General features: G+C 35.1%; 1 protein-coding gene across 4 annotated transcripts in view; it reads left to right on the forward strand.

The window, feature by feature from the left end:
* The window catches only part of LOC108690434, a 124472-nt gene that overhangs the window by 315 nt on the left and 110961 nt on the right, over positions 1–13196 (forward strand). For 2 of the 4 annotated variants that reach the window (XM_018197729.1, XM_018197745.1), the window contains exon 2: positions 8609–8947. In XM_018197729.1, the coding sequence (XP_018053218.1) occupies positions 8800–8947 (148 nt within the window). In that variant the 5' untranslated portion in view covers positions 8609–8799. Of the gene's footprint in view, positions 1–6; positions 372–3912; positions 3956–8608; positions 8948–13196 lie in introns of those variants that run through there. The other 2 variants (XM_018197736.1, XM_018197754.1) reach the window with 2 other exon arrangements.

The following is a 13196-nucleotide window of genomic DNA, read 5'->3' on the forward strand; positions in this document are numbered from 1 at the left end:
GTGTCGAGTGTTTCTTGTCCTTGGGTGTTATATCTCGGGTGTCGGATAACGACAAGTGTCAAAAATTTGACGTCGAGAAAGGAAAGGCAGGACAAAATTCGTTTTACTAATGAATTTGTAATCGGTAGTGTTAAATCTCTCAGATCGATCCCCACGGATTTTCGCGATCCGGTGATAGTGACAGTTGCCGCACGTGAGAGTGTTCAGTTCGAATATAATCAGCAAGTCTCTCCAAAAGAGAGAAACAAAGTCCTTGTTCCTCTTGCTCTTCTGGTTCCGTTCGGGGAACCGATATCGTACCTGAAGGGGCGTATCCTTAGAGAGAATATACCGGATATCTAAGCGATCGAAATGCTACTGTGCTAGTAAAGGTAAATCCAATATCGATAGGGGACAAAATAATACCGATATGTATTGTCAACAATGACGACTATGACGATGACGAGGATATTACTGCCACATAAGTTGATTTGCAAGATCGAATCGGCAGATACTTTCGGTTCGATTATACCGCGGGTCGCCGTGAATATTGATCGAAAGGGAAACGATACGGGCGTCTTCGAGTAGGTCGGGTAGGTAGGTTTTCTGCGCTGTGTGTTCGCGGGATCGAATAGATTATAGAGAGTCTCGCACGAGAGCGAGAGCGCGAGTTATTTCGCGCGCAGATTGGATCTATCGGCTGGTCGGCCAGCCGGGCGTTGCGCTGCGCTGGGGCAAACCAGAAATCCAGCGGAAGGGTAATATCCCATTAACTGAAAGATCAATTAACTCGCGTTAACGGACACTTTAATCACCGCGTGTGCGGCTAGGCAGCTAGGCCTCTCTCGCGGCGCGCGCTTCGCGAATCTAGGCGTTTAATCTGCCCGTTCCGAGATCGAGTCGGCCGATCATGCGCGAGCTCCTCGCTTGCTCGCTATGGGGAGCGATCGCGATATGACGCGAGAGAGCTGCTCGCGGGATGAGCAGGATATGGAGGAGGTACGCGTATTATTCATTGATGCAGCCGTATTAACAACGCGTCGACGTCCGAGCGTACTGATTACAGCGGATATAAACATTTATGGAAATGTCTGGCACGGGTGATAGTAAAATCTGTCCTCAAAGATCTCTCTCGAGATCAGGTGTGTCTCCCAAATTAATATGCTAAAAGATTTACGACCGTGAATTACACGACCAGTCAAATTAATCGTCTCTGAGTCGGATCTGTCGAATTAGTTTTTTTTTAATAAACACAATAAAAGTTGTCTCATAATTATCGTGTTGTTGATGATAGCTTGGAGGTAGCTTGGAGATAACTTAATAGGAAATCTATTATAATTATAGAGAAATATTACAAGGTTGTTAATTTAATTTTATAAATGTAAATGAATATTGATTTATTATTAATTAAGTTTGAACTAGCCAGTTTTATAATATCTTTTTTAAATCTAATCAAAACCCAATTCATTGAAATAATTATTATCCAATCATGAAAAAAGATATCTTTTTTAATATTATATTATATTAGACATACGTAATATTAAATATATTGTAAATAAATTTTGTTTATTACATTTTTAATGAAATTTATCTTTTAATGAAAGATTTTTTGTAATTAATTATAATTTTATAGTGAAAATCAATATATAGTTAATTATATTAAAATATAATTATATTTTTCAAAAATATAATTAAACAGATCATCTCCTATCATTTCAGAAACTCAAACAAGTAGTTTTAATAGCTCAATGATCAGACATAACTTCGAAGCATTTTCTCTTCTTCTAATTCATGCTTAATTAAAAATCTTATTCAAAAATTTATTTTAATTTTATTTTTTTTAAACTGTATATGTATATCATGTCTTCTATATCATAAGAACTTTGCTTCAAAGTAAACTCGATGCGCAGAACTCGCGATTGCTTCTTTTTCACCGTTTTCCTTTCGCTCTTTCGCCTGTCCGCACTCGCGAGATGAAGATCACACTCGAGGTGCAAATCCTCTCATTGAATCTCCCGATATGGCGTTTTATCGTATGGCGTTTCAACATACGGCGGGCGGGCGTGCGTCGCGATTGAGACGTACGCGGATATAAAGAAGACGGAATACACGAGACGGTGCAACGATAAACATCGTGTACCGGGAGAACTTTCGGCCTTGATGTACGAAGTGTGTCAGTGTTACTCGCGCGAGCGAGCGAGAAGAAGATAGGACGGATGCCTTCGATGGGAATCGCCGTTGCTGGATCCATTCACCATAATGCACCCGCACGTAACGTGACCCTTCGTGTGGCATCCAGATTTCTCAGCCAGGCCGTGAATAAGCGGTGACCCATCTCGCATAATCGAGTAACGAAGAAGGCGCGCGGAACGTAATAGCAGTTACGCAAATAAAGCGATCCTGCCGGTTTTTTTTCCTCGCGAGTCACGAGTCGCGACTTGTGTGACTTCCATTTCCATTTCTGGCATCTGCGTCATGCTCTTTGCGCACATACCGTGCCTCAGCGTGTTCTATTAGTTTTGAATCATATTTCCGCGTTGAGCGATACAGTAACAATCCGCTTTCTCGAATAATATTTATTATCATCCTTTAAAAATGGAACAAAAAAATTATATCGATTGTTAAGCGTTTGCAATGAAATTTTAAGTAAAATTTAAATTTTAAGCTTTGAGCTGTAAGTCCAATCATAGTCGATTATTTTTTTTTACATTTTTTGACTGTATTTTTTGATTAGTTTTTTACGATTTAAAAAATCTCATTGTAGACTCCTCCTCCCTCCTGCTTTACAGAAAACGTTAGGAAATACGTCAAATTACGAAATTATTTAAAGCTTTTCAAAAAACTATTAGCTATCCCAAGCTTATTTCTACAATACTAATAATATTTCTACAATATTAATAATTATATTTTTCATATGCTGATGAAATCAAGTTTATATTTGGTTTTATAGCATTTTTAATTTTTCTGTAAACATGTCATGATGGTAACATATAATATGATAATTCCATCTATATATACATTGTTAAATTCATAATGTTAAATTATATCCACAATTGGAGTTATTTTTCATCGTTTCTATAGATCGCTCCGTACTCAATATGTTATAAATTTTACCAAAACGATGATGTTAAATAATTTAAAAAAGAATGTAACTCAAATTTAGTTTATTATTTACTAAATGGAATAGTTAATATGGACGATGTTTTACTTTAAAACTAACCACAGAAAATGACTTAATTAACATTTTGACGCATGGAAATTAAAAAGGACGAAATGATATTTAACTAAGGATTTAAATTATTATTTCTGCTCCTTTTATTATATATTATATATCTAACAACGTATCTTTCTAAAAATCAGAGAGAGAGAGAGAGAGAGAGAGAGAGAGAGAGAGAGAGAGAGAGCATAAAATGAGATTCATAAATTCATAAATTCGTAAATATTTTTAATATCTTGAAAAAGTACTATAAACATCCAAACTTTATTACTACGATAATTTTGATAACATTGCCAAAATAAAGTAGTGATGCTATTTTAATATATGAAATATCTTACACGTTCCGAAAAACATGAAAATGTGAACAAATTAAAAAGCCCAATAGATTTCAAAAAAGAAACGATACTATGATGGACAAACTGGAGAATCTTGAACAACTAAAACGTTCGAGATACGATCTATCGGCAAATTGTGTCGGGCAACACAGAGATTCGTCCCGAACAGAGTGCTTGTAAGCCGTTAGAGATAAAGTTCACAGGGATCTACGTGGAGCGTCGGAAAGAACAACGTCGAAGCAGGAATTTTATAAGTACCGGTGCTCCGAAGAACACGCGCGAGGTTTCCTTCTGGCTTTTACACGAGCATCGCGCGATTCCTCTTCTCGTGCGCGCGCGGCGATCTAAATTAAAATCTTTCCCTGGCCTCGTCAATTCTCCAACTGCACGGCGTAAATGGGCGACGGATGGCTAGAAACGAAAGGTGAGTTTCGAGTTTGTGAGAACGTTAAGAAAAATAAATATCGGACTTGTACACGCGGAAATGTCACAACGATCGTAATGAGTGTCCAGTTGAGACCGGCGTATCTTTTTTCGGTCATACTGTACGATGTCCACGCAAATTTATTGGGCAGTCTGGTGGTATTAACTGTAAAACGCACCGCTTCGCCAGCGAAAAAATAACGAAATAAAAAATCTCATCAACTTGTTTTCGCGAACGAGTGTGTTCAACAAGCGATCCAACGAGAGGTCCCAACGAAAGGTCAATTATTTTAATTTTTAAATGTTTAAATTCGTGTAAAAAATAATCTCTTCTAAGTATTAAAGATATTGTTAAATTTTATATTAATCTAAAAAGAATTTATTAAAAGACAAATTATTATAAATGTAAATAAATTAATTAGTTTTACAAAAAAAATCCCCCAGGTAAAACATAAATATAAAATATTTAAAAAATCTTTTAGATTAATATTTTTGCAAAAATTTGTGTAAAGAATACAATTGCTTCCAGTTATCAAAATATTTAGTTATCAAATTATTAAGAGTAAAATGGAACCTTTTATGTTTATGAGTATATTAATTTTTGGTGATTTCTCCTGTGATCTGCGAGAATAAAACACTTTCATATATGAATTGAAGTCCATATTTAAATTTCAAATTTAAATTATTATGTTTAGTTATATGGAAAGTACGTAAAGTTTATCTACTATTAAATATCAAAGAAGCAATAATTCCTTAAATTAAATAAAATGTTATTATTTTTTATTTCCACGAGTGTCGAAATATAAATCAATCCATTTCTGTGATTATGTCATAGCATGTTAATTTCAAAATAAACAATTTCATTTCGTTCATATTAACATATGCACTTTTTTTTTAATAAACAATAAATTAAATTGAATTAAATTTAAATTCATTTTTTTTAATTAAATTATTTAACTCCATCGTTTTAATTAAATTAATGATATGTTGAGTAGTAACGGCCTATAGAAATAATTAAAAATAACTCAAATTGAGTAATTTCACATTACGAATTTAATAGTATATAACCATCTATAATTAATGCTCAATTTAGATTTCCTCTTGCTCTATAATCCAGCAGCAGCTTCTAATGGTGGTTGAATTGCGATTACAAACGCGAGACTTCGCACCTCCGAGGGTCGAGCAAATCCTTCGCATCTGGTTGCGGGACGAAACGGACACTATCTCCAATTTTATTATCGGGATTCTACACGTCAATAAAAGTCAATGAAGAAGGTGCTAAACATTTTGCGCGCGAAATGAGAGTGTTTATTACGCGCGGTAACTGAACGCGCGCGCATTATAGGGCTAGAAAATAGTCATATAACCAGGTTCGATATGATTTTATTGCCGGTGCGATTCTAATTTTCGTGCTGTTATTCCGAAACGAATGTGAAATATTTCAAAGGTGGACGCGGGACCGTTAGAGGGAACATTTGGAATGGATGCGAGAACACGACTTCGCCTTGACTTTTTGTGGCTTCTAATATTCTTTCCGATTTCTTTTACTTTTATTCTATCTCTCCGTGAAGATTCTAATTCTAACACGCGAGAGAGAACAAATTTAAGTATGCCTTTGTCCGGATCTCGCCGCCGCTAATGACTAGCGGCGAGGACATCGCGACATGAAATCATCGCAAAATTCGGAACGCGAGCGTCGCACGCTCCGTCAGGTTACGTTTTTATTATTCCTGTTTGCGCTGTTATGTAACATCAGGAAACAGCAAATAACATGTATTAAGGAATCCTGCACATCGGATGTGTGTCACCACGACAAAATTACAACATTCTCGCTACCAACATTTGCAATGCTAAAAAAGCAAATTAAATTACATTTATTTTCAATTTGTGTGATGTATTTAAGAAACTGAATAATCTTTTCATTGCAATCACTAAATAAAATTTACAAAGTAGTACAATTAATATTATCCAGCAGTAGTATAATAATACAAGAAATAACGTAAGATACCATCTTGAACATATTTTACAAGTATTTTTAAATACAACATGATGTTCCCACATAACTCGGCGTAATTTCCTCCGCTTACCGTCAACTATCTTAATTCCTGTCTTCTTTCCGCAAGGAAAAGAAAAATACATCGTGGAATGCACATAGGGTGGAATTAAAATCCTGAGCATATAGTCGTGTCGTTGCACTTAGTAACATTCTTATCTTTCATTTTACTGTTATCCAACGTCGTAGAGAGTAACGATGAACGCATTAAAGGTCCTTCTCGTACATTAGACATGGTCCGGTCGAAACCCACGATCGCCAATTTTTTTTACCCCCCAAATCGAATCGAGCATTTCTCCACGCGATTAGGGCGACTAGAAAGCGCGTGGGAGTCAATGGGCAAAAGGGTCCCGTCGTAAACTCTCGAATCTCGAAAAAAAATATATATTAACGTCAGTTTTTATAGCAAGGTCTCCGCGGGGAACAACCCGCCTGTTTGCCAAATATGGCTACCGAGCCTCCCAAGTGTATCTTAATCCTTGAATCAGGCTCCATGCAAATTGTCTCATTTGAAAACCGTGTTTTCCCTTACGCTCTCCCGGGACTAATAAAGTCATTGAGCGACGGCTCACCCCCATGTATGCGAGAACTCGCCAAGACAATGTATCACTCTGGTCAGATGGCCTTGAGAGATGGACGTACGTGCGCGCGCAGGGTCACCTTTATTTGTTTCAAGGGCGAATGACTCGATCGCGAGTGGACAAACGAATGTTAATTCCTTTTACAGCAATTCTTTTTTTTTTGTCTCGGAAAGTAATACAATAATTTTTTTATCAAAGTCAATTTGTAAAGTTAATTTTAATGTTGTTTTTATTGTACCTTCGATATTTAAAATATAATAAAAAATTTTATGTAGATTTTTAAGAGAGTTAAAAATTTTCAAACTAATAATAAGTTATATATTTATTATTCTATTGACGATGAATTTTAGAGCATAATATATGTGCATCAATTGCAACTAGTTGAAACCACTTTGCGCAATAAAAGAATCACGATGAAGGCCGACTTCTTAAAAAAAGCAGGACGTTGTTTTTATACGATAACGCGAAAAACATCTAGTGAAATAAAACGCTTATAATGATAATGAGCAGTCCCGACGTTTCCGCTTGACTGTCGTCCAAGTGACCGTCGTCAGCAATATTTTTAGAATCGTTTTTATCGAGATGACCATGTCCAACGTTTTGCTTCTATACGCCGCGGGGTCCAAGATTGATTGTATCTTATCGATTTACGTAAATTCGTGAAAACAAATGACGTCTTACACTGACTGATCATTGAAACGTAATATTACTTTGGACAGTTACGGACAGTTTTATCGATTACGATCTCTTGATTTTGACATATTTGGGACTGTATGTTTCTTGCTTTTATTTTCTAATTGTAAGAGAAAGGATTCTATCGCATCGATAGGTTTTATTGCATTGCATGAGTTCTATCTTTCGTCACAGCGTTATGAAACAATATGCAAATACCTGTGATTATTCCTGAGGAAATAGATTCCAAGTGATGAAAATAGGCGTCTCGCCGGATGTGCAACTTGGAAACTAATAAACTACTTATTCAGCTATTAATTTCCGTGAATACCTGTGGAAATTAAAGATTTCAATAAAAAGTCTACGGGTATATAAGAGAATATTATCGTGAAATGAATTAGTTTTTCTCAAACGACATTTACTTGTGACAAACAAAATATGCCAAAAACGAAAATAAACAAATTCACGTTGTGAATAAATCAGAAATTAATTAAATCAAGTCAACTTGTTGCCTCGAACTGACGACATGAGACTTTGAAGTTACAACTTTCATGAAATTTAAATTAGGTGTTGCGTTTAGATCGTAACATCGATAGGAAAAGCAAGACGTTCAGAATCCTAATCATAATTACGATAATGCTTAATGCGGACGGATGTGAGAAAAAACGACAGAAGTCTTATCGTACAATCGCTCCTATTAGCAAAGTTCTCATCAACGAATTCATTGCCGATATTATGCGCCGTCACCATCATCCCTGTCACTGTCATTATATCGTTGCACGTATCTCGAGTATCCCATCTTCCTGCATGACGACAAAGAGAACCATTATCACTCGTTGCGTTTATCATCATCTACCTACAGTTGGCATGCGCTAGTATAGACACGTCGCCGAGAACACACGATGCCTATCATTTCTCTTTCTCTCATTTTTTTCATGCATGCATACGCGCACGTATAAACGCATACGCGTGCATAGAAATAATATGTACAGAAAGCGCGCGTTCTCGAACGCAAACTGCATTCTCATGATAACTGAGGAACAATTCAGTCGATTGTTTGTTTGGAAAGCGGAGTAAGTCTGGAGCAGCTTGTTACAAATGATACGCCCTATCAGCTTACGCAGTTATATTGATAAACGCTTATTATATCCAATTCCTTTATTAGAACACTTTGAAAAAATCTTATTATTCGCGTATTGAAAAAGAGAACTTCTAAATAAACTCTCGTGCTTTCTCGATCGAACGAAACAGATTTTAAATTGGAGCAACGAACGAAAAAGGAAGTAATCGCATTTCTGTTGATGAGATTATCTTAGATATTAAAAGCACAGCTTTGCTTGGCTTACAGGTCGGTGATCGGGTCTACGGGTTCTGCTCTCTTGAGAGCAGAAAAGGGGAAAGGGGAAGGTAAGATCAGAGGTGAGAACGCTCTGGGGTGGGATAATAAAAGTATAAACGTAAGCACGAAACGGGGCTTGGGCGAAACGGGAAACGGTGTTCCTAGCTGGGCATGATCGGGAGAAAAGGTTGAAAGGCAAGATGCTCACGATGCAACGCTCGGAATTGCTAAGAGGGGGAGAAGGCTGCAACCCTCCCGGCACGCATTTACTACCCCCCAGGGCTTCCGTCTCCGAGCCTGCCGAGAGGAGCGTTTCCTTCAATCGAGACGTCCACGTGAAGAGGATCGGTGAGTCCAGGCAATATCACACCATACATACTGCGACATATCCTGCATATGTAGTGGAGCGAGAGAGATCGAAAGAAATGGCGCTGCTTGATTTTTCAGGTCCAAGATGTATCGGCTATGTTTTAGAAAAAGCGATATATATATATATATATATATATATATAATAATAACATATATAACTTATAATATACAGTATTGACAAATTTAATACAAATATAGAGTAGTACATTTCTATATTAGTACTTTGATATATTGTAGAAAAAAAACAGCAAAGGAACAATTTCTAATACGATGTTAAAAAAATTCAATAATGTTTGATTTAAATACAAAAGCAATCAATTACAGGAAAATATTATTTTATAACACTGATAGTATAACAAAATTTTTCTGCATATACATTTTCAAAAAATATATATATTATGTATTAATTAAATTTTGCACAAATATTTATTATTCGATCTAATAAATAAGTTTGTAATTTTTTGTTGGCACGAGTAAAATAAAAAAGCATTAAATGATATTCTGCAATAAAAATAAAGAGTATAAAGATTGATTTGGTTAACCAATAAGCTTCGGTAAAAATCGACTCTTCACGTTTCATCTAACAGTACCTGTATACTATGGTCCGCACGCGCGAGTACCAAAAGTACCGTTTGCCAAATTAAAATCTGATAAAATGAGGAGGTTATGTGTTCGCAAGGACGATCTTTCGGTACGATTCATGATACGAGCGCTTATGCACGGTCAGAATTTAATGCACGTTGCCACTATAAAAGTGCACGAAAAGTCAGTCGAAGGAAGGAGAAAGAAAGAACAGAGAGAAGAGCCGAGAAAGATCGCGCAAAATGATTTTACTTGACGATGCCGCGTTGTCTTATATCTCAGAAAAAAATTATGGCCCTAGAGAGCGATCCCAGATTGTGGAAATTATTCGCAGCGACTCCTCTCCCGTTCTTTTGCTGGCTCTCGCCAGGGATCTCGACTCTCGACGACCGCTTCCAAGAATCGTCCTGACCGGAAAATTATACGCGCGGTCGTGCGAAATTCCGTTGATGCGCGACACGGCTGCATTGCATGCCTTAATCTCGCAGAGATGGGAGACGCGAGAAATTTCGGAGCTGTCAACGAGTTTAATTAAGATTGCGCGCGCGTTTACGGTCAATTTTTTACTTCTTTAAGATCTCTTTTTATGATATTTTAACAGAGACGGTGTATCGCGCGATGAATTTTATGAATTCCAACGCGATATTTACAGTTAATACAACATTTGTTCTTGAATCATTAATATATACATAAAATTTATAACGTAATTTATTATATATATAGTATAATCAAACTAGAAAATATTAACTCCTTGCATATGTGAATAACTCTTTGCCAGAAATGTACTATTCTATTTACATTTAATGAATTTATATTTCTTTCGTCAACATTTTATAAACAAGAGAAAAAATTCTCGGATTTTTCAGAGTAAGAGCGAAAGCCGAGACATCAAGCAGCACTTTAGCGCTACGAGCTATGCAATACGCCTAACTAGTGTCTAACTTCTGCAATTCCCTCAATATCAATGTGTAACAAATTTAATTAGCAGATCCTGCCGCAGACTAATGGCACGAAATAATCGTTATCCTATGCGATCGATCCATTTTTTTCCTCATCAATGCCAATATTAATCATGGCTAATTTGGCTGTCGATCGCGTAACAATAATGTTAATCAATCCATATAAAATGCCTTTCTAAGCCTCCGCGGTCAGTATATAAATTATATATCTGTAAGGCGAGAAAATATAATTTGCAAACAATTAAAATGTACTTATCTAATAAAGTTAATTACAGTTAATTTCGTTTGATAAATACATTTTAATTGTTTGCGAATTATATTTTGTCGTCTTATGAATATATTATAATTTATGCACTAACAACCGCGGACGCTTATATAGACATTTTAATCGTATTTAATACAGTTAATTTATTTTAATAATTTTAACAATGATTCTCCCTTAAACGACCCCCTGGGTTGCGTTCCAAAATTCAACTCTATCGACTCAAGTATCATTTTATCTTTGTCACCGAATGTTGAATAAAGATAAAAGATACTCAGAGTTGACAGAGTCAAGTTTTGGAACGCAAACTAGAGAAGATTACAGCGGTTTCAGTGACTTTGGCATCAATCGAGGTCAGTGAGTCGTCGTTATCTTGTAGGGACAATTTCAAGTGAAGAATACGCGCCTTCGCTGTTCTCTCGCAATTCCCCCCTGCGATATGCGGGATTGTAACGGTATTGGTGTGTATACATAGGACTCAGCCATTCTTCTATTACTAGCTAATTATTAATTGTATTAATGACCCCTCATTACAAAGCGTTGCATCCTGCTGACTTCCTTGACTGCATTCTTAACACATGTTGAAGCCTTTCGCCGCGAAGGGTACGTATACAGAATGTATTTTAATTTACGCGAGCAAAATCGTATATGTTTCAGCAAATAATAAATTTCCCAGAGATAATTGTTGAGAAAAAGTTCGACATTGTTTTCAAAAATTCAACATTTAGGATTTCTAGTGGATTTTAGTAAAATCCATTAGAAATTGTTTTCTGGCTATTTACCAAGATTTTTCAGTATAATAATGAGCAAACAGGAGCCTCAACGGAAATATTTCATTGTTTATTTCTATTATTTCTACGACATTGAGAAACTAATCATTATGAGATTTAAGATATAATTAAAAATGGTTATCAGCGGAACTGATCTTATTAAGCCTCTGTGTTACTGAGAATCACACGGTCACTATATTACGCTAGGTCACGTAATACACTAAAAGCAGTATACTGAGATCGCGGTTCTATCTTGTTTATGCGCAGTTTCAGGAAAGCAACTTAATATGCCACACACTACGAGCCACGGCGAAGTACAGGATAAACACGACAGATAAAGCTAAATGCAGCGAACCGTCGCAAGTTCATTGCATTTCCGCTTTCCGTGTATTGCTAACGCGGCGATCGAAATTAATTTGCGTCTTCTCTTGCCTATTCTGGTATAACTCGATCATTTTTAAATTCGTCCGAAGTGTTCGAAAGTCAGATGTATAATTAATCTACGGTAATGTACCAATGTACGCTTTACGAATAACGGCACAAGCAAAATTAATGGCCTTTAAATCGAGGCAGTAGACTTAGGATTCGAGCTTTGGAGCTTGTATTTATAATCGACATTTATTGCAGAACTCTATTTTTTGTGAGATTTATATATCATAATTTTTTAATATCAAATTTATTTATGTATTTGAAATTCAATTTACAAAAACATCCATTTTTTATCATTAAAAATTATAATTAATAATCATTATAATTAATAATCATTAAAAATCATTATAATTAATATTCATCATGTATAATTAAAAAAATATCAGCATTCGTCGATATTTTTTCAATTAAAGAAAAATGATAGGATTAATTTTAAAATTATGAAAGAAATAAATATAATTTATTTCTAAAACAGTATCTAATTATTTTTACGATTGTAATCTCATTTCAGCACAAGCTAAAATAAATAATTAATTCGTTTTAATTAAATCCTTAAATGTGATATTAATTAATATTAATAATTTCTGTTAACATACAGTAACAGAAATTCAATTTTTTATTTATGAAGATACTGAAAATATCTTTTCTCGCATCTTTTCTTCTTTTAAACTTAAGAACTGTATTTCGATTGATAAGATTAAGTGTCAACGTCGTGATCAATCGCGGTTGATGAACTCTTACCCATTTACTTTTTGCGATAATATGAACATTAAAAACGCGCACATCGCTCAGTATGATTTACCGATTATCGAAAAATTTCCATGACTGTTTCAAAAACCAGGAGAGTGTAATTAAATTCAGATATTCAGCTTCTATGTCAGCTCAATTTTTGATATTATTGCAATTAATAGTAATTATGATATCAAAGATTATTTCCATTCATAGGATATATACACATTCTTAATAAAAATTATTTTCTGGTAATACAAATCTATATAGTAATGAGTGTGTATATTGAAAATATATATTCTACGTACAAGAATATAATACAGAAATATTTGCATTCTTACTTTATAAATTTTTTAATGGATAAAAAGTAAAATTTTATTCTTAAAAATTAAAAATTGAGTTACTTTTTTTCAAGACTCGCTCAATTTTAACTTTTTAGAATAAAATTTCATTTCAAAGAATTTAAATAGTAGCTATTTCTTTATCAATATCTCGTA

The sequence above is a fragment of the Atta colombica genome, unplaced genomic scaffold, assembly GCF_001594045.1.
Source record: "Atta colombica isolate Treedump-2 unplaced genomic scaffold, Acol1.0 scaffold105, whole genome shotgun sequence".
Taxonomy (NCBI): domain Eukaryota; kingdom Metazoa; phylum Arthropoda; class Insecta; order Hymenoptera; family Formicidae; genus Atta; species Atta colombica.